This window comes from Salvia splendens, chromosome 5, assembly GCF_004379255.2.
Source record: "Salvia splendens isolate huo1 chromosome 5, SspV2, whole genome shotgun sequence".
In the NCBI taxonomy this organism is placed as follows: domain Eukaryota; kingdom Viridiplantae; phylum Streptophyta; class Magnoliopsida; order Lamiales; family Lamiaceae; genus Salvia; species Salvia splendens.
Window position 1 is genome coordinate 8,311,616 of NC_056036.1, and position 22,302 is coordinate 8,333,917.

General features: G+C 44.1%; 2 protein-coding genes and 1 pseudogene across 3 annotated transcripts; 2 read left to right on the forward strand and 1 right to left on the reverse strand.

Annotated features, from left to right (window-relative positions):
* Positions 1 to 934: 934 nt before the first annotated feature.
* LOC121803734 lies at positions 935 to 1,542 on the forward strand. The gene is made up of 2 exons (XM_042203357.1): positions 935 to 1,168; positions 1,222 to 1,542. Exons 1-2 carry the CDS (start codon positions 935 to 937, stop codon positions 1,540 to 1,542), a joined length of 555 nt encoding a protein of 184 aa, XP_042059291.1.
* A 1,029-nt stretch (positions 1,543 to 2,571) lies between these two features.
* LOC121802919 lies at positions 2,572 to 13,050 on the forward strand (annotated as a pseudogene).
* Positions 13,051 to 13,330: 280 nt separating this feature from the next.
* LOC121802786 (14 kDa zinc-binding protein-like) lies at positions 13,331 to 22,210 on the reverse strand. 2 transcript variants are annotated; one of them, XM_042202485.1, is made up of 7 exons: positions 22,018 to 22,210; positions 21,847 to 21,934; positions 14,725 to 14,753; positions 14,354 to 14,440; positions 13,882 to 14,029; positions 13,690 to 13,807; positions 13,331 to 13,593 (listed from the first exon to the last, which is right to left on the reverse strand). In XM_042202485.1, the coding sequence occupies exons 1-7, from the start codon at positions 22,038 to 22,040 to the stop codon at positions 13,526 to 13,528; spliced, it is 561 nt and encodes a 186-aa protein (XP_042058419.1). In that variant the 5' UTR covers positions 22,041 to 22,210; the 3' UTR covers positions 13,331 to 13,525. The 2 variants fall into 2 exon arrangements, with proteins under 2 accessions (XP_042058419.1, XP_042058421.1); XM_042202487.1 differs by having other exon boundaries at positions 21,847 to 21,916; positions 22,018 to 22,209.
* Positions 22,211 to 22,302: the final 92 nt, after the last annotated feature.

The window sequence follows — 22,302 nt, forward strand, 5'->3', positions numbered from 1 at the left end:
TTGGATTTCTTCGTTGGCTCTGTATATGGCGTTGCGCACCATACTCTCGTTGCGCTCGATTGTTCCAACCGACCGGTTTTCATTGTACCGGCGACAGATGTGCCACCAATAACGATCGCCGGATTGGTTCGTGCCAACCGCCGGATCTTCAGAGATTGACAAGAACGCTTTGAACAATTGCAACATCTCCGCCGGAGTGTACGGTGTGCGGACACCGCGAGTAGGAGGAGTCGGAGTTTGGGAGGGGCCGCTCGACCTCGCTCTAGGCTTGGGTGTCCACCCGTATTGCCCTTCGGGGACATCTTGGTCGTCGACCGGGTAAGGCCGGTATCCACCCGGAACTTGCGAACCTTGGGTTTGAGGAGGGGCCGAATATTCCATTTCCGGACTAGGAAATGGTTGTGAACCGAACCAATCGGGGTTCCAACTGTGGGAGCCGGAGGGGTGATCGCCGTGGCCGGTTATTATTTTGTTGTAAGAGTAAGAGTGAAAGAAAGATTGAGAATTTGAGCTAGTACGAAGTATTTTTTTTTTACTGTTTGAAATCTTTTTTTCTGGACGAAAATACCCTCCAACTCATGAAGGGCATTTCACACTAATTTAAAATGGCCTTCTAAGATGCCTGAAATGCGCCCTGTAGAGCATCCACAGTGGGGCTCCCTATAGCCCGCTCGATGCATTGGGCTCGCCTTAGGGCGCCGCTGCAGGCCCCCGCCCGAAGCCCGAACCATCCTTCGCGCCCTAACGCCTCGATTCTGGCATCGGGCGCCACTGCAGCCCAGCTCCCAATGAGCACGCCCGATGCAACGCGTTTTCGATCTTATTTTTGTTTTTTTATATATATTTTCTTCTCTATATATACCTCATTTCTCATTCCATTTTTCACACCATCACTCAATTCTCTCTCAACTCAATACTTTCTCACTCTATCAAAATGAATCCCGACGACGACTGGAGTACCTCGGAGAGCTTGAATCGGGCCTTATTCGAGTGCGTGAATGATGTCGCGGCCGAGTGTCTGGCCGAAATGGAGCGTGAACGTCAACAACAGGCAGAGCAGGTCTCGAGGCCAATCGGACGTCGGAGATATGTCCTCCGCGAGCGGGAAGAAGCTCGCCAACTTCTGTTCGTAGACTATTTTGCCGATGAACCACGGTGGGGCCTAACGGTTTTTCACCGCCGATTCAGAATGCGGCGAGGTCTTTTCTCCGCATTGTTCAGACGTTGGAGGCACGTGATACATACTTCTCGCATCGGCTTGATGGTATCGACAGACCTGGACTCACGCAGTTGCAGAAGTGCACGGCTGCAATCCGTCAGTTGGCCTACGACATTATGGCAGACATATTCGACGAGTATCTTCACGTCGGGGAGACAACTGGCCGCGAGTGCGTAAAGACTTTTTGCAAGGTGATTGTGGAGGCTTTCAGCAACACATATTTGCGAAGGCCGACCGCTGACGATTGCCAGTACCTGATGAACTTGCACGAGAGGGTGCACGGGTTTCCTGAAATGCTGGGAAGCATAGACTGTATGCACTGAGAGTGGAAGAATTTCCCAATGGCGCGGAGAGGCCAATTTACCAGTGGATACAAGGGCAGTCACCCGACGATGATCCTCGAAGCCATCGCTGACCATCGGCTCTGGATCTGGCATGCTTACTTCGGTGTGGCGGGTCGAACAACGACATCAACGTCCTCAACACATTGTATCTCTTCACCGAGCAATGCAATCGCAACGGTCCGACCATTGAGTTCACTGCAAAAGGACACCAACATCATATGGGGTATTACTTGGCCGATGGTATATACCCAAGGTGGCCTGTTTTTCCGAAGACGATCAGCTGCCCAACAGATTGGAAGAGGGCTTTATTTGTGCATCGGCAGGAGGTAGCGCAAAAGGATGTGGAGCGGGCATTCGGTTTGGTCCAAGCGCGTTGGGCAATAGTGAAAGATAGTCGATGACGAAGGTACACGAGTCACCGATTTGGGCAATGACGAAGCTGGACCTAGTTCCGATGTGGCGACCCCGCCCCACGTTCGAGGATTACTGATGGGCCTCAATGAGGTTCTAGCGGCACAGGCCTCAATGCGCAACCAGCAAGACCATGCTCGACTCATGTCCGACATGGTTGATGAAATTTGAGCACGTAACCGCCGTTGAAATTGTGGTTTTTTTAAGTATTTCGCATTATACGCTTTCAACTTTTTCAATAAAATGAAGTTTTTAAATTTTGTAGTCTTAAATTGCAATTTTATTTATATTCAAATACTAATAAAGTAAAATAAATACAAAACATAAATAAAATGCTATTGGGCGGGCTATAGGACACCTCACTGCAGGTAAATGTGTAGGAGGATAAAAAGCTATGGCGGAATATGGAGTGCTTTATAGGGTGGGCTATAGGGGGCCCCACTGCTGATGCTCTTATGTGCTCGGGAGTATTTTCATATAAAAATAATTTAAAACAATAAAAAGGTAACTCAAACGATATTATATCGAAGTTAATAGATTTCAAAGGATATTTTCAAATGTTACTGCCAAAACTAATACCTTGGCAAAGTTCTCCGACCAAAACAGTTATTCACTTTAAAATAAAATCAAAATTCTCATATTTCCACACCCATATTCCTAGCGCCACTCCGGTTGGGCGCTTGTAGACTCTGCAACTGCAACGGAACCGAATACGAGACCTCCGGCATCTGGAAATTCAATCATCCAGATCGGCGATTCCTCCACCCTTCGATTCCGATCGCAATGCAACAGTGATGGCGGCGCCCTACCTCGCAAATGAATCTCCGCCCCAAACTCCGATCGCCTCCCGCCGTCTCTCCGCCGAACAGCACTAAACCGACTCCGATGAAAATGCCCCGCAAATCTCTACTACGGCCGACGCTCGTCCTCGTCTCTTTCCTATCCCTTCTTGCCTTCTACTCCTTCGTCCTCCACACTCCCCCCAACAACAGATCCGCTACCTCAATCGATGCAGCCCTCGGCAATCGCAACGCTCTTTCTCTCCATCGCGCTGACAAAGTGAAGATATATATGTACGAATTGCCGAGGAGTTTCACGTACGGGGTGATCGAGAGCTACGCAGCGGCGCGGCGGGGAGCCTGTGGCCGACGATGCGCTGCTCAAGTACCCTGGAAATCAGCACTCCGCCGAGTGGTACCTGTTTTCCGACATGAATCGTCCGAGTGAGGAGCGGATTGACTCGGCTGTGACTCGCGTGATGGACCCCGAGGAAGCTGACCTCTTCTACGTCCCCTTCTTCTCTTCATTGAGTCTCGTCGCCAATCCCGTCCGATCCGCCGCCGTGAACGCCACTTCCGATAAGACTGCCTATAGTGACGAGCAAACTCAGGTGCAGTTTCATGTTGAATTTGTCTTATTTTTGGATTAATTGGCACCAACTTAATTCGCGCTTCAACTCTACAAATTGCTTTGATTTCTATTAATGATATATTGAAGAAAGAGAAAAATGTTGAAGCATTTGATAGTAGTATATGTTTAAGCAGCTAGTTAGGTGGTAGAGTGATGGTCTACCTGACTGATGCAGGAGGCTTTGATGGATTGGTTGGAGGAACAAAACTACTGGAAAAGAAATAATGGGTGGGATCATGTATTCATATGTCAGGATCCCAATGCTCTGTATAAGGTCATTGATAGAGTGAAAAATGGGGTGCTATTAGTTTCAGATTTTGGGAGGTTGGCTCGCAATCAAGCATCTCTGGAAGGACGTGATTCTGCCGTATTCACATAGGATTAATACGAGAAAATCGGGCTTATAGGGCAGTTGGCCTTTAAAATTACGTAAACCCATTTTGTTATCTATTCCATTTATGGGAAAAACGTCAATGAAAATGGCGTGTCTTTAACTAAAAACGCCACTGGTAAAGGCGTGTCATTACGTAAAACGCTTATGGCAGCGTATTTTGCTCGTATTTTCAATCGATATACTTAAATTATAACACGCTAACAAAGTTGGCGTGTTTAATAATAAAGGCGCCTGTCTTGATGGCGTGTTTAAGTGATAAAACGCCAAGTTCGTTGGCATTTTTAACAAGAACACGCCAACCTGGTCAGCGTTTTTTCTGTTGCAACATATTTCCCAGATCTCCCCCAAAATCGCAAACCCTAGTCACATTCCCTCCCCAAAACGCGAAAAACCTTCCCAAAACGCGAAAAACGCGAAAACGCTTGCCTTGGTCGGGTCGACCCGGTGGTGGATTGAAGCGTGTAGATTTCGATTTTGGCTCATTCTTCCAAATATTAGCCCTCGCAATCGGTTAGTATATCTAATTTTTTACACATTCTTCCAAACATTAGTCTACCAATATTTGATGGATTATTATGATAGTATATATTGTAGTGTAATTTATATAATTATTTGACGGATCGTTATAGTATTATAAATTGCATTGTAATTAATAGAAATATTTTGACCAATTGCTATGGTATTATATGTTGTAGTATATATAATTTTTTACCCATATTTAATAGGTTGTTATGATAGTATATATTGTAGTGTACTGTAAAGAAAAATATTTGACCAATATTTGTGTTTGACATTAATGCAGATAGTATGACGTGGTGTGTCTATTTATATTGGGGTGGAAAGATAATTCCCGGAACAGTTATTTCATATGATCCTCCTTTTGCAAAAGGATTGATTATGTTGGATGAAAGTATTTCCTACGATAAGCTTGTGGAAATAATTTGTGAAAGGATGGGGATAAACATATTTGAAAACAAACTTCAAATAGTATGGAAACGTCATATATTGTATGGATCTTCAATCACGTATATAGGTATTTTACTAGAAGAAGTATACATGCCACTAATGTTTAGTGAGAGTATGACTACAGGAGGTCAAATTGAATTGTATGTTGAGTATTCGTCAATTACTCAACAACATAGTCATCTTCTCATGAGTAATGATGTTGGTACGGCTACAAGAGGCCGAGAACCATATTTCGCTACAACACAAGATTTTGATGTTGGTACGTCTACGAGAGGCCAAGAACCATGCTTCGATACAACACAAGATTTTGATGTTGGAGGCGTGCATTTAGGGGACAGTGACAACTGTGATGTGGTTGAGGCCATAATTGGTCCTGATAAAGCCGACTTTCTTGATCCACAATCACCTTATGATTCTGAAGATGTCGACCCGGATAGTACAGATTCAGATGGTGCTTCATCGGATGAGGACCAATTTGTTGCTGCAAGAACATCCATTCCGGTTGGAGAAACAGTGGTTGGAGAAACATCAATTGGAGGAAGAGCAGTACGAGAAAGAGTAGTTCCACAGTTCCCACAGCCTGGTATGAACTATTTTCGCACCTTACCAGGTCCATATGATAGTTTTGATCCAAAAAACTTTGAGTCTGATGATCTCAATGTGCATTATTGGAGTGAAAAAGATCCGAGCAATGTCGGTTTGCATACTAAATTTAAAACCAAATTGGAATTGAAGTCAGCTGTGACTTTTTGGCATTTGGAAAAAATCCGACAATATACAGTTGCTGAAAGTAAAGGAAAGAGATGGCATGCAGTTTGTAAGTGGCCACAAGGAAATCCGAAAGATAAGTCCTTACCGCCATGTTTGTGGGAGTGCCGAGCAACATTGAGGAAGCATGATGAACACTGGCAAATTAGAGTGTTTAGCACTGCTCATACTTGCATGGGGGATCATAATTATAATGGGCACGCTAATCTTTCGTCGGGTATGATAGCGTTGAGTGTTCGACATCAGATAGCAAACGATCCTTGCTACAAGGTAAAAGCAATTGTGGCGGATATTGAAATAGATTTCATGTGAAAGTTAGTTACAAGAAAGCATGGTATGCTCGGAGGACAGCTATTGAGCTTGTGTATGGTTCGTGGGAGTGGAATTTCAAAGTTTTACCAGCTTATTTGAATGAGTTGCAAAGACAAAATCCTGGCACAATTGTCGAATGGTTGCATGATGACAGATTAAGCAACGGTATGAACAAGGTTTTCAAGTACGTATTTTGGGCTTTTGGTCCAGCTGTGGAGGCTTTTCAACTATGCAAACCAGTTTTAACCGTTGATGGAACTCATCTACGTGGACGATATCGAGGTAAAATTCTTATTGCCGTTGGATTTGATGCTAATAAGAAATGTTTACTTATTGCATATGCCATTGTTGATGAGGAAACCATACAAAGTTGGAATTGGTTTATGGAACGTATTAGACTTCACGTAGCCAAGCATGAAATATGTGTAATATCAGATAAGCATGTGGGAATCATAGATGCAATGAATTCTCCCATATGGAAAGAAGAACCCAATGTGGGGCATCACAGATTTTGCTTGGTACATGTTAGAAAGAATGTTTTGCAGAATCACAAAGGCATCATGGTAAAAAAACTTGTTTGGAAAATTGGTATTGCTACCAAGAAAGCAAAGTTAAGATCAGACGTCGTTTACTTCGAACCATCAACAACGAGGCTGTGCAGTACCTTGATGCCGTGGAGTTAGAAAAATGGAATTTGGCGTATGACAAACACAAAAGATGGGGTGAGATGACCACTAATATGGTGGAATCTTATAACAATGTGTTGAGAGGCGCAAGACAACTCTCAATTAAACTTGCATTGATCTGATATTTTGGAGGACAATAGAATGGTTTAATGAGCGGTCAATTGCATCAACACAGTGTGTCGCACCACTTACCCCGTGGGCCCATGAAAAGGTGTGCAGAAATGATGTAAAAGGTCAATTACATAATGTGAGAGTCCCAAACACAATTGCAGGGCTTTATGTGGTTCGAACAAAACGTCGAATTGGTGGAAAGGGTGGTAATAAGTGGAAGGTAAAGTACTTGGAGTCGAACTGCAAATGTCAAAAGTGGCAGATGTGGAGACTTCCATGTTCACATGCAGCGGCAGTTGAGCGGTTTAGAAACGAGCCCATGCTGTCGCTTGTTGATCCCGTATACCGCACAAGTGTTTGGGTACACCAATATTCTACGGTGTTCAATCCAATCAGACACCAAGATTATTGGGTCGTGCCTGAATGGACTTTGCAATGTTCACGAGCTCAGTTAATGCCTAAAAGTCGCGGTCGATACCGTACTACTAGGATTCCTAATCAGATGGATGTCCGTGAAGCTGACCAGCCACGAGCCCAACGCCGATGTAAACATTGCCGTCAACCAGGGCACGACAGACGCAACTGCCAGAATGCTCTTTCAAGGATGGATACTCAGTTGGTAGATGATGCCGAGCACGATTTTATGCCTCCACCTCCAACAAGATCTGCAGTTCGAGGTCGTCATTCTATCAGCCACACTGATGATGCCGAGCACGATTTTATGCCTCCACCTCCACCAAGATCTGCAGTTCGAGGTCGTCATTCTGTCAGCCACACTGGTGGTACAGGCGAAGACATCGGGCTCAGTTATGTCCCACATTCTCCGCCTAGATCTTCTGTGCGAGATGATTTTTTCGGGGTTGATTTAGAGAATGTCGTTGTGGAAGATACTCCTCCGTCTAGACTCTCAACCACCAGAATCGGGAAGGGTATCCGTAGCTTCTTTACGCGGAGAAGGCGAGACAATTGAACGTGTAACAACTATTTAGCTGAATTGAACATTGTTCTGTTTATAATCGTAGTTATTTATTGAATTGAACATTGTAACGTTTTACTTATATTTTGGCGAGTCATGGAATACACAAAATGTAAAATCTAGTTTATTTAAAAACGCCACTCAAGATGGCGTTTTTCCTGAAAGCGCAATCTAAGTTGGCGGGTTTGTGTAGAAAACGCCATTTACGTAGGCGTTTTTAACTAGAAACGCCTATGTCGTTGGCGTGTTTTAAAAACGCCAACGCCGCTTGGCGTGTTTGTTCAGAAACTCAGCCTCGGCGTGGCAAAAAAGTGCAAAAAATTTTTCAAACTTAAAAACGCCATCTTGAGTGGCGTGTTTTAAAAAACGCCAGTTAAGTAGGCGTTTTAAGGAAAAAACGCCTATGGCGTTGGCGTGTTTCTAAAAACGCCTAGTAAGCTTGGCGTGTTTGTTCAGAAACTCAGCCTTGGCGTGGCAAAAAATTGCAAAAATTTTTCAAACTTAAAAACGCCATCGTGAGTGGCGTGTTTCAAAAAATTTACCAATAAAAATTATAAGAGTTCAAATTATCAATATGCGTACGTATAAAAAGTGGATTTATCAAATTACTAATATACATACGCCAAATCAATGAAAAAACACCAATATCAATACAATATATCAAATTACTAATATAAAGCGTTCAAATCAATGTAAAAACACCAATATCAAAAGTTCGGGAAACGTTCACTCGTCTCGCCTTTTCCGCATAAACAGACTACGGATTCCCTTCCCGATTCTGGTCTTAGGGATTCTAGACGGAGGAGTATCTTCAACGACGGCATTCTCTAAATCAACACCAAAAAAGTCGTCTCTCACAGAAGACCGAGGTGGAGATTGTTGATCGCTGAGACCGAAATCTTCTCCTGTACCACCCGTGTGGCTGACAGAGTGACGACCCCGCACGGCAGATCTTGGTGGAGGTGGAGCCACAAAATCGTCATCAGAATCATCAACCAACTGAGTATCCATCCTTGATGATGACGACTCTCCACCAACTTTCTTCTTTCCACGCAGCTTCACTTTTTGCCGCACGGGCATGTCAAGGTCCAGCTCAGAGCGCTGTGAAGGACGGTAGTCCATCGTCTCAGCTTCCCCACATATCTGGAGGCCATCTTCAACCATTCTCGAAATGGTGAATAAATCCGGCCATCCTGACATGTCTTGCTCCCTAAGAAAGTGGCGTATTTTGTGAAGGGTATCCACCTACAATTTTCAGTGTTAATTACATTTCATCATATGAATATAAATAAAGAATAGTTGTTGAAATCTACCGCGTAGTGATGAGAGGCCGCCGTTTCATGGAAGCCCTCAGGAGAATGCACCCCAGTTTTTGTTAGGTACACCACGGTTATCCGGCGAAACCAATCCATGTACTCATCAGTAGCAACAGGCACCAATGAGTACTCCAAATCAACATACACCGTGTCGTGCCTATTATGCCAGTCTTGTATATGATTGGCGTGCCACTGAACCCAGTTCCGACCTGCTTTGCCACGTCGATCCTGTTTCGTAAAATCAGATCCGTGGAACCGGTCGACAAGCGGGATATAAGGTTGGACAATCCCAAATTGTCGCAACACTCGCTGTGGCATGTGTGGCTCAACCATATTCCAGCAGATTAGTGTTGTCATCGACGTCCATATAGGACGACCGGCAACACAAACATCCGGCAGATTTCGCGTGACATACGGCCTCCAAATAAACTAAATATGAAACTTATTTAGTCAAAACAAGTTCAATCAAAATAACACACTAGCAACAATTTAGGTTACGTAAATTACCTGATTGGCATGCATTGTTGAGAACTGATCTCTGAAAGTTTCAATGCAATGCCCCGGTGCTTTTACATAAGAGGCCCGACCAGTCCATCTACAAAAATTAAATTATGAGCGAACAACACAAAAATCAATAAAAATTATGCGTAAAAGAGTAATTAGTGGACAACTTACGAGACTGCACATGGTAAGTAGTCTACGGGCGCGGGGTTCAGCATCTGCGGTCTAATAATTGGGATTCTTTCCCAAGCCCACAGCTGTAACAATGTAAGAGCTCCCCCGACATCGGTCCTCTTACCAAGTGCAGCTTCACATAGATTGTGGTACAAGCAGGCAAGAGTCGCACCTCTCCAGCTATAGCTACCACATTGTTCTATATCCATGAAAAACTGAAGGTAGAAGAAGGGAATTTTATTACCGGTGGCGTTCGGGATCAGTAGACCACCCAGTAACAGCAGACAATACACACGAGCACGTTGATTGTACATGTATTGCTCGTGGTCATCACTCAACTCAATCCGCAGTTGATTTGATAAGCTTGTCTGCTTCCAGTTCATTTCTTTTAGATCAACTGCATCTGGAATAAAGCCAAGAAAATCCAAACAAACATCCTTCTAATAGTTGACATCCTTAGTGGGGATGTAACCCGTCAGAGGCTCACCGTCAGTTTTGAGGCCCCATAAGACCTCCACGTCTTCTAAGCTCACAGTCGCTTCACCGACTGGAAAGTGAAACGTGTGAGTCTCTGGCCTCCAACGTTCAATCAAAGCGGTGATAAGATGGTGGTCAATGTCTTTTGGTTGACCACACCTCAACATCCCGCCGAACCCCATCTCATCTATAACCGCCAAAACACGAGGATTTATGGGAACATCCCATATGATTCCTTCGTATCTTCTACACCGTACGTCTTCCGATGGCACTCCTGCCCATATGTTATTAGAGACGTGTTGTCTCTGCAGATATAATACGGAGGGGTCCTCAGGACCACATAAGAGCCGACGACGAGAAGTTGAAGAAGATGCCATAAATTACCTACACAACATTCATATTCCAAATTAAACAATAAACAAACCTAAACAAATTCAATAATTACAAACAATTTAATACAATATCACAAAATGGAACACCTATATCAAATAATTCACAATACACAACTTCAACATCATAACACAATTCACCTACACAAAAGTAACAGTTCAAATAAACAATATACATCAATTTTCCACCAATTCAACTTACCCAATTTTAGTTTGACCAACCTAACAATTTCAATTTCAATTTCAACCTAACAATATACACAAAATTAACATTTCAAACTAAAAAAAAAAGACATTAACCAAAACCCACATAAACCAAATCAATTTGCCCAATTTTTAAGCTATAAACCCTACGATTTTGGTTTATAATCAAATTTATACACAAATTCACTTAAACCCAAACAATCCAACATAATAATCAACACTAACGTCATACAAATAATCCATATGCACAATATTTCAACTCAAATCGCAACACATTACAAACCCTAGCTAAGTATCCAACAATTACTCTAATAATGTAAAAGATAAGCATACTAACCGAATAAATTGGACGAATTTGGGGAAAACTAGCACCGATTGATGAATGGAGGGCGAAATCACAAAGACGCGGAGGAATTTGCGAAGGATTTGGCCGCTGCTAGAGAAAATCGCGAAGTGTGTGTGTGTGGTGTGAATTTTTCGAGACTGGCTGCTGGTATATACTTCTGTACAAAGACGCCAATGGTGTTGGCGTCTTTTAGTTAAAGACGCAAATTGTGTTGGCGTGTTTTATTCAAAACACGCAAATCCTGTTGGCGTCTTTTTGTAAAGACGCAAATGACGTTGGCGTCTTTTATCACAAACACGCCACACGGATTAGCGTGTTAATTTATCATGCAATTTTCATCGGCGTGTCTAATTTCATAAACACGCATTCCGTATAGGCGTTTTATTGTATACACGCCATCGTGATTGGCGTGTTTAAATGTACTGTAATTGGAGTAAATACGGGTAAAATACTTGAACATTGTAAAATGCCATTCTAGTTGGCGTTTTTACTTAATAAAAACGCCTTTCCTATTGACGTTTTTCCTATATATAGAATAGATAACAAAATGGGTACATTTACGTGATTTTAAAGGCCAACTGCCCTAAAAACCCGATTTTCTCGATTAATACATTCAAAGGGGATGTTGGACTGGAGAACCGCAAGTCTCTGTTATTCTTTATGGGGAATCGGTACCGAAAAGAGGTAATAAGATAGATGCCTTCTTTAGTGTTATGCACTTGTTCTCCAAATTTTATGTTCTCTTTATGATGTTTAATGTATTGTAAATTTACAATTAGTATGAGTGATTTTTCAAATATTACTTGTTTGTTTACTCCTTTTCGGTATAACTATAGAATATCTTCATTGTCAATATGTTTGTATTACGACACATGCTTCTCATATAACTGTTTATGATGCCTATTTATTAATTAACTCATGTGGTAACTTTTGGGTGCATTTACAATAATGTTGGTTTTTATTGTTGGTTATAGGGTGGTAAGATTCGAGATTTGCTTTTCCAACTGCTTGAGAATGAAGAGGGAGTTATAATCAAACATGGAGCACAGTCTAGGGAGAGTCGCCGTGCAGCAACACAAGGAATGCATACATCGAAGTTTTGTTTGCATCCAGCTGGTGATACTCCATCAGCTTGCCGACTATTTGATGCCATTGTAAGTTTATGAGTTCCTGTCATCGTCAGTGATTACATTGAGCTGCCTTTTGAAGATGTCATAGACTATAGAAAGATCTCCATTTTCGTTAATTCCACCTCCGCGACTAAACCTGGTGAAGTTGCTGAGAAAACTCAGCCCGGAAAAGATTATGAAGTTCCAAAAGGAATTGCTAAAGGTATATTTCAATAGATTAGCCCTACCTTGCTTGCTGAATGAGTCCTATTCCATTGTGAATTCCCACCATAGAAGTGATTGACATGAGTAGAGAAGTAAGTAAGATCATTCGCATGGCTATAACTAGAGTCACAAAGCACCAGTTGGAATATTAGAAGATTGGTGCTTAAAACAATTAATTTTGTAGCTGTAGCCGTGAGCAAGTACGTAGTAGGTTCAGTAAATTGCCTTCTGTCGGAATATTTCATCCATTGTGATTATTTTCTGAGCTGGATTTTCGGCTTGATATCATTTCTTTCTAAACCAAGAGCTTTGCATATGGTTCCATGTCAATCGAGTGAGTTTGCTATTAGGTGAAGCTATTATTTTTCAGACTTAGGAAATTTGTCATGGTAGTGGTTATTGGATTGTTATTCTCATAAGCAGCTTTTGCAGTCTGTTTTCTTCCTTATCCAAGTAGTGCTTCCAGTATAGAGCTGAGTCTACTCAGTCAGGGAATCTCACTAAGCTTTTTCATCATATTCAGGTGAAGAGGTACTTCGAGTATGAAGATCCAAATGGGACAGTCAAAGAAATCTGGCGGCAGGTCTCTCAAAAGCTGCATCTCATAAAACTTATGAGTAACCGTGACCAACGGATTGTGCTGCATGACCTGGCAGAGCCAGACTGTTCGTGTATCTGATCAAAGCAAACAGGCGTAAGCACAACGCTGTGATATTCCATGGAGTTCATTTGCAGTCTAGAAATCGAACTTGGTGTCAAATGATGTGCAACATTTCGATACAAATGCCATGTTACATGGGGTGGAGCAGGGAGGAAAGGAGTTGCTAATGCTACGGCTAATGCTACGGGTTCAGTTAGGTCTGTAGCCATTCGGGATTCATTTATTCTTGGTGAGCAACCTAGATTCGAGTATTTTAATAAGGACGAGGTTGTTGTCCTTGATATTGTGATATAGCTAGAATTGAGGAATTGATAAGTTTGTAAATTACAACACAGAAAACCATAGCGACCCATGTACCAAAAGCCTCTTTCGATTTAATGTATTTCATCAGCAGCTGTTATTTTGTGGTGCTGATATCCGACCTAAAATGTTGATGCAACAAGACTCTAAATTAGAAAGGAGAGAAAAGGAGAGGATGCTCTAGTGAAGCTCCATTCTCTTTGCTTTATTTATCCAAATCTCCTACTTAACCAGGTGGCCATTTCATCTGTCTCCCTCCAAGAACATGTAGGTGAAGATGGTAAACAGATTGACCTACAGAGAGACAGAGACACAGACAGAGATGTATTATTAGAGTTGTGAACATCAATCAACCATTTGAGCAGCAGAGAGGGGGAAAGAGAGACTCACAGGCAGATGCGCCACTGTTAATGACGACACGAAAACCATCACTGATCCCTTCTTTCTCCGCCACTATCTTAGCAGCATGAAGAAGCTGCCCCAATATCTCTTCATGCCTTTTTTCAGCCTACCAAACACACAAAATGCAATTTAAGTTTCATGACATGTATAACCAACCATTGCAAAAACACATAACAGTACCTTCCCAAGCTGGGTTAAACCATCGCATAGCTTTGGAATGACTAGAACATGAACCGGGGCCTGTGGGCTAATGTCTCGAAAGGCAAGAACCGATTCATCCTCATACACAATTGAAGATGGGATCTCCTTAGAAATAATCTTGTCAAATCTAGAGAAACACGAATCAGAGAGCAAGCATCAAAGTTTTCTCTAGGCACCAAAGCAATTCAATGATAAAATAGCTAGAGCTTCTCCTATTCTCCACCATTTACATTGAAATTGATGAAGCAGCATACTAGAAAAATGATTAGAGTGTGGACCGTATTCATCATTCACAATCTGAATTGTGGCCTTAAAACTTGTTTAAGGAAAAAGAAGATGCAGATGCAGGCAACTGATCAATCTCAATATAAACATTATCCGTAGCTAATACGTAGGGAGAAAATATGAAACTTATCCATGCAAAGAAGACGAGATGAGCAAAGATACGAACATTGTTGGGGCGCCGCTATCAGCATTGGCGGCGGCAGCAGCAGCAGCCAACTCTTCATCGCTTGTAGCTCTTACAGATGACAAAACCCTGAAAGGAACACAATGCCTAAGAAAGCTAATACAGAAATGTCACAATTCAAATCAACCATATAACAAACAAACCCTAACTCCTCACTAGTGTTCAAAATTCAGAATTGTGCTAAGTTTCAATCTTTCAGTTGCTAAATATAAACACTACCCTTGAACAAAGAATTGAACATTAATCAACAATTTAATTAAAAATTGAGTAGAAAGGGGAAATTTTGAAATTGACGGAAGATAATCAAATCAAGGGCACAACATCTAGAGGAGCTGGATGTACAAATCAAATACCTGCGGAACCGAAGAGGGCTACGAATAGAGGTGATGGTTTGGCGAATTTTTGATGGTGATGAATGCAGGAAAATACAGATCACGATATAGAGATTTACGTGGTTCGATTTACTGAGGTAAATCTACGTCCACGGGAAGAAAAGAGGGCAGAGTTGTATTGCTTGATCTGTTTTCTACAGCTTACAATACAGACTTGCTATTTGATATTTGATCTCTAGAGAACTTAACCCTTCTTTATCTGATCTGAGTTCTATTTATACATTGAACTAAGATCGTGGCTTGCATCACCACTAATGATGGTTGTGAATGTCGTGGAGGTCATGGAGATCCTGCATGGGTCCACTATCCTGCATGAGATCCTGCATGAGTCCACTATCTCTGTGCTTGATCCACTATCCTGCATGTGATCCTGCATGAGTTGACTATCTTCCAGTTCGGTCGAATACTGAGACCGAACTTCTGAACTATTGCCGAGCAGCTTTTGCCGATCTGAGAGTAGAGCTTGATTGGTCGGCTTTTACCGAGCTGTAGGCTGGAGCCGAACTCTTTGGTAATGCCGAACTGATTGGTTGGCTTTTACCGAGCTGTAGGCTGGGGCCGAACTCTTTGGTAATGCCGAACTGATACTCTTCCTTGGGCTTTGGGCTGATGGGCCGTCACTGCTATTGGGCTTGTTTAGTACGTACCCCATCACTACCCCCCCGAAAAGCGAAGTGAATCACTTCGGCGAAGCGAGTCACTTCGGCATTCTGGATAAAGGTACGGGGGGAGGCTGACGTCAGGGGACGTGCCTTGCGCGTGACTGCATTAAATGCGACAGTAAAATCCGGCCGTTGAATCCTGAAAAGGTGGGATTCGAAACGGTGCGATGATTTTGAAATCTTCTCCGAATCTGATAAATACGTCCTTTCTTCATCAGTTGAACACTTTTGCTATAGCTTCTTCTGCATTCTCTCTCTTTTGCGTAAAAATTTCCTTCCGCTTTCAAGAATTTCTTCAGAATTTCTTCAGACTTTCAAAGAGTAAGAACTATGTCTTCTTCTTCTTCTTCTGAGTCAGGTAGCGGTAGGAAAAGGGGTAAGGGGTCTTCTAGCCGGAAAGAATCTGGGGAGAAGACCGTAGAGTATTTTCACAGCGTCTTGAGTAAGGATACTGTGATATCCATATACGAAAAATATCTTCTTCCCAGGGGGAAGGCGGTGGTTCCCGACGACGATCATAGGGCTAACGAGCCGCCGGAGGGTTATGCCACCGTTTACGAAGCCTGCTTAGAATGTGGGCTTCGTTTCCCTCTTCCCCCACCTTTTGTAGAGCTTCTTGATTTCTTTCAACTCCCTTTAGGTCAGGTGACTCCGAATTCTTGGAGGCACTTATCGGCCTTTGCTGCCGAACTGCGTAGGCTAGATAAGGATCTGTCTCTGAGGGCAATCCTTAATTTTTTCCAGTTTAAGAGGAAGGGATCTTGGTTTTACCTGATCCCTTTACAACCTTTTAGGGCCTTCTGCAAAACCAAATGGCCGAAATGGCAAAACCGCTTCTTTTTTTATAATAGGACAGCGGCTCCGGGCTTTCCCTGGAGAGGGCCGAAGTCCGTGATTCCTCATCCTCGGTTAGAACCGTTGGCCGAGCTCGAGGGCGAGTTCAATAAGATTCCTATGATTAGGAAACAGTACTCGGAAACTGAGCTCGTCAAGGGCGACCTCGTGTTCAATATCTCGTCTTCGGACGAAGAAACTGAGGGTGAGGATTTATTTTTTATGCTTTACTGCTTTAGCGGCGAAAACTAACCTTGCTTTCTTGCTTTTTGGCAGTGTACATGCTGAATAAGATTAGCCGCAAATCCTCCGAGCTTAAGGAGCCGGAGAAAGAGAAGGCTACCAGCTCGGCGCCTGATGCCGAGAAGAATCCGAAGAGGCAAAAGACCTCTTCGGATCCAAAGAAGCCGGAGTCGACTTCGGCAAGTAGGAAGGGGAAGACCCAGAAGCCCCCGAGAGCGCCAGAGAAAGACGTGGTCTTGGCGCCTCCTTCGGAACATATCTGTGAGCCCTTTTTATGGCCCACGGACTTCGCCGAGGTGAATTCTCTTCTTGATTTTCTGGCCTTGCTTTTTTCCTGTATTTTTTATGGCACCTCTGTTAACTTTTTGCTTTTTCCATTTTCAGAGGAACGATATGCTCTCCAAGCTCGTCGCCGTTGAACTCTCCAAAGCGTCCAACGACTATGCTGAGATGCAGAGGAAGTTGGCGGCTGCTTGTCACCGGGCCGAGCAGGCTGAGGCAAACTTTGAGAAAGCCAGAGCTGCTAGGATTTCGGCCCAGGATGAAGCTCAGTTTGCCAAAAACCAGCTCGTCATCCAGCGAGAGCAGACGAAACGGAGGGATGCTGCCGCCGTGGTTGCCCAAGGAGAGGCTCTCCGTGCTTTCGCGGAGAAACTCTTTCTGAGCAACCAATTTTCAGCCTTTGTCGGTGATCTGCTGAAACTGATGACCGATAAAGCCGAGCAGGGTCCCGAAGTCATCCTGCCGCTGTACGGCCGAGAGATAGCAGCTCGGCTTCAGAGTCTGCCGGTGCTTGAGGAGCTTGCTTCGTCCTCGGTCCTGCTTTCTGCAGACCAAGTTCGTAGTTGCCGAGCTGACCGCGATGAGAACATGGAGGCTATCTTTGCCTCCATAGGGTCAGTTTCACCCGCTCCAATTTTCCATGGAGAGGGTGAGACCGAGCAGCATGAGCGGCAGACCGGCGATGAGCAGGCCGAGCAGGAGGCGCAGCAGATCGGCTACGGTGGCGCCGAGCAGGGAGGCCGAGGCTGAAGCTGAAGCAGACAAGGAGAAGGAAGCTGAACCTCACCGAGAAGGCGGAGACGAAGCTGGCGGAGTATGATTTCGTCTCCCTTCTCTTAGTTTAGTTTCTTCCTTCTTGTAAAACGGCCTTGAAGCCCTTGTGTAGAAAAATTTTTTTCTTATGAATGAAAAAATTCTTCTTTCTGCTCTTGTGTCTTCGTATAGCCTTTCGTACTCTCTTTTACTCCTGTTGTGGTTTACTACCTGCTCAGTAATCTGAAATGCCGAACTGACATAGCTGCTCTATATTCTGAACTCTTAAGGAGCTGGAGGTACTTCACTGGAAGCGGCTGTACTCTTCGGCTTTAGACGAAGCTGAGAAAAGAGCCATAGCTGACCAGGTGAAGAATGACGAACTCTTGGCTCGTTCAGTGAAGCTGGAGGCCGACAATAAGGACTTAGAGTCCGAAAAGAAAGATCTGGAGGCCGAGCTGAATACCGCCGTCGCTGAGAGGACTGCGTATGAGGATTTCATCTGCAGGCGCGGGGGAATGACCATCTCTGAAGTTCAGGAACGAGTTGACGAACTGTGGGAGGAATATCATGTACTCCGGAGGAACAATGCGCTGGAGAGCTCGGCTTGCCAACAAGTCGTGAAATCATTGCGGCGCTGGGCTTCTCGGTACGACATCATTCTTTCCCGGCGTCCCTCAATCGAGAGATTCCTTAGGCATTTCCCGCCAACAGATGGTCGCACTCCAGCTCAAACCCCTGATTCACTTGCTCAAAACCCTACTCCAAGTCAGCAACGAACTCAGGAACAGCCGGAAACGTCAAGACGAGAACGGACTCAGGAGCAACCGGAAACGTCAAGACAAGGACGGACTGAAGTTCGTAGAGGAGCTGTGATTATGAGTGAGCAAGATCGGCAAATGATTCGTGAAGAGACTCTTCGCCGCCGAGGTGCTAGAGCTTCTCGGGCTCAGGGAAGAGGCGGCAGGTCGATTAGAGCATCTCGTCGACCTGCTTATTCTTCAGCTGCCCGGAACGCCCGAACTCGGCTTCACGAGGATTTTGTGAATAGATGGCTCAACTTTAGCAACCAGGGACAGTAGAATAGTCCTTTGTAATAGCGTAACGCCATTTTGTAGGGTAGCGGAGTTGTATGCCGAACAAGATTTAATAAATGAAATTTTCATTTCGCTTCTAACACTGCGTATTAACAACTCAGCGAAATAATTTCATCGTACTTGTCCTCGGTCTTATGAAGTAAACTTCTTTGACCGGACTTGATTCTCGGTCTTTATGAAATAAACTTCTTTGACCGGACTCGTCTTTGGTCTTTATGAAGTAAACTTCTTTGACCGGACTAAGCTTGTGTCCTAATTTGGCGAGTTTTATCGCTTGGATCGGACTTTCCCTTGTCCTAATTCGGCGAGTTTTATCGCGTGGATCGGACTTTCCCTTTGTTGCAGTTCGTTTCAGACGAACTGCTTGTTTCTTAAGCCGAATTGTGGTCTTGTATCCTCCTTAGAAGCTTGGACTTACAATCGTTGGCTTATTGTTGCAGTTCGTTTCAGACGAACTGCTTGTTTTTTAAGCTGAATTGTGGTCTTGTATCCTCCTTAGAAGCTTGGACTCACAATCGTTGGCTTATTGTTGCAGTTCGTTTCAGACGAACTGCTTGTTTTTTAAGCCGAATTGTGGTCTTGTATCCTCCTTAGAAGCTTGGACTCACAATCGTTGGCTTATATATGTTCTAAAAAGGGGATCAGCCTTTGAAGAACAAGATACCTCAGTAACATTTGTAAGAGACGACACGCACATAGACAGACAAAACGCACATAGACAAACATGAAACACAAGTAAAAAAACAAAGAAAGCACATACCCCTAGGACCGAACTAGACACAAGACTGACTGACCGGACTGTCTCTTACAAATGGAACTTCTTGAGGTTGGAAACGTACCATGTTCGGGGTGCTTGTTCTCCTGACATGTGAGTCAATTTATAAGACCCTTTGCCGAGGACTTCTGGCACCCGATATGGACCTTCCCATGTGGGTTCGAGTTTGCCCAGCTTTTCTGCTCGGCTTACTTCGTTGTTTCTCAAGACGAGATCTCCCACTTGAAATTGCAGCTTTTTCACCCTTTGGTTATAAAACCGGGCTACTTGCTCCTTGTACTTGGCTGCTTTTATGCAGGCCAATTCTCTTCTTTCTTCGGCCAGATCTAGTTCGGCTCTCAGTCCGTCCTCATTCAGTTCTGCTGAGAAATTAAGAGTTCGGGGACTGGGTATGCCGTTCTCAACCGGAATCACGGCTTCAGTGCCGTACACCATCGAGTTCGGCTCCGGTGTGACTTCGGTCATTTCGCCTGCCTCTGACTCCGGCTGCTGTGATTGCTATGCTTGATGGTGCCGAGCTGATTGCTCGGCACTTTTAAGCGCAATCTGCAAACACTCGCTCTTTTTTGATCACCTCAGATGACCGCTATCCCTCCTTTAGTGGGGAGGGAGTTCGGCGAGGATGTCCCTGATCGCCAAAAGGAGTTCGGCGAGTTTGTCCCTGATCGCTATGATCGGGTTTCCTCCTGTCTCCTCGGGATGAGCTGTCTAAAGACCGTTTGCGACGGTCTGCCTCATCGGCACGGGAGAACTGGTCCGCAATGTCCCACATCTGTTGAGCTGTTTGCGGACTGCATTCCACGAGCTTTCTGTAGAGAGCTCCGGGCAGGATTCCATTTTGGAATGCCGAAATGACAAGTAGATCATTGAGATCATCTACTTGTAGGCATTCCTTGTGGAATCTCGTCATAAAGTCGCTGATCTTTTCGTCACGACCTTGACGTATAGAAAGCAGCTGAGCCGAAGTGATTCGGGCTTCCGCTTTCTGAAAGAACCTCCTGTGGAAAGCATCCATTAGATCTCGGTAAGATCTAATGCTGCCTTGGGGGAGGCTATCGAACCACCTTCTTGCGTTCCCGATAAGCAGCTCGGGAAACAGCTTGCACATGTGGACCTCATTGAGACCCTGGTTCGCCATGTTATACTGATAGCGTCCCAGGAAGTCATGAGGATTCACCAACCCGTCATAAGTCATCGACGGAGTTCGGTAGTTCTGTGGAAGGGGAGTTCGGGTGATATCGTCCGAGAACGGAGTCTTCAATGCTCCGTACATGGCGAACCCGACATCTCTTCGGTATGGAGGAGATGGAGATCTCCTGTGATTCCGGTACCGAGGAGGAACAGGAACATGTCGGGGTTGAGGATTCTTCTTCCTGGAAGACACGGCACTACTGCGGTAGTGACTTTCATGTCTGGATGAGGAAGGAGAATCCACCGTTTTCGTCTTCGGCTCTTGGCTTTTTTGCAGGAAGGCTAAGAACTCATCCTGCTTCTCAGCCAAGAACAGCTTGACAGCCTCATTCAAATCAGGCTGCTGGGAAGACTCGGTGTGTGGACCTTTTGAGCGGCTTGTTCCTTCATCGTGAAAACTGGAAGTAGATGTCTCCCGAGGCTGTTTTCCGGACCTGCGGGCTGGACTAGCTTCCTCATGGTTTTCACGAACGGTATTACGGGTAGTATGTGATCTGGTATGCATTTTTTTGGGGTGGAAAAAGGGTCAAAAATTCGCTTTATCACAAATTTGGTTCTCTGTTTCCCACAGACGGCGCCAGTGATGGTTTGGCGAATTTTTGATGGTGATGAATGCAGGAAAATACAGATCACGATACAGAGATTTACGTGGTTCGATTTACTGAGGTAAATCTACGTCCACGGGAAGAAAAGAGGGCAGAGTTGTATTGCTTGATCTGTTTTCTACAGCTTACAATACAGACTTGCTATTTGATATTTGATCTCTAGAGAACTTAACCCTTCTTTATCTGATCTGAGTTCTATTTATACATTGAACTAAGATCGTGGCTTGCATCACCACTAATGATGGTTGTGAATGTCGTGGAGGTCATGGAGATCCTGCATGGGTCCACTATCCTGCATGAGATCCTGCATGAGTCCACTATCTCTGTGCTTGATCCACTATCCTGCATGTGATCCTGCATGAGTTGACTATCTTCCAGTTCGGTCGAATACTGAGACCGAACTTCTGAACTATTGCCGAGCAGCTTTTGCCGATCTGAGAGTAGAGCTTGATTGGTCGGCTTTTACCGAGCTGTAGGCTGGAGCCGAACTCTTTGGTAATGCCGAACTGATTGGTTGGCTTTTACCGAGCTGTAGGCTGGGGCCGAACTCTTTGGTAATGCCGAACTGATACTCTTCCTTGGGCTTTGGGCTGATGGGCCGTCACTGCTATTGGGCTTGTTTAGTACGTACCCCATCAAGATGCATTCTGAATCTGGGCAGTTTGATTAGCTGTTTTGATAAAGTTGAATGCTCGAAGAGAAATGGCGCCGCTGTTTTCAACAACGTCGCTACCAATCAAATTCAATACCAGAAAACGCACTGAGAAGCGAAAATTAATGGAGAAAAGAAGAAAGAAAGATAGAGAGCTCACCGCAACAAGTAGAGGGAATTCATGACTGTTGCTGTCTCCCGCCACCGCCGGTTCAGGGCTCTCGCGCTGTAGCTGAATCCTGTCTAACTAGAAATTTAACTCTAGCCTTAAATTCTCAAATTTCATTTTTCTGTTTATTTTTCCTAATTGATGAACTTGATTTTTCCGAAAATACTCCATATAGTACTAGCATTCTCAAATTACTTGACTCGTACTATTTCATTTCGAGTTATTTCAAATTATTTAAGTCATTTTCTTTTATAGTAAAAAAGAAATATTTAATTT

Excerpts from the sequence above, each read along its gene's own strand:
- LOC121803734 (XM_042203357.1), top strand. The coding sequence starts at position 935 with ATGAATCCCGACGACGACTGGAGTACCTCGGAGAGCTTGAATCGGGCC. Across the intron at positions 1,169-1,221 it reads AACCACGGTGGGGCCTAACG|ACGTTGGAGGCACGTGATAC; the intron begins GTTTTTCACCGC and ends CGCATTGTTCAG.
- LOC121802786 (XM_042202485.1), bottom strand. The coding sequence starts at position 22,040 with ATGAATTCCCTCTACTTGTTGCG. Across the intron at positions 21,935-22,017 it reads AATTCCCTCTACTTGTTGCG|CGACGTTGTTGAAAACAGCG; the intron begins GTGAGCTCTCTA and ends TTTGATTGGTAG. Across the intron at positions 14,441-14,724 it reads AGCCCTCTTCGGTTCCGCAG|GGTTTTGTCATCTGTAAGAG; the intron begins GTATTTGATTTG and ends TGTTCCTTTCAG.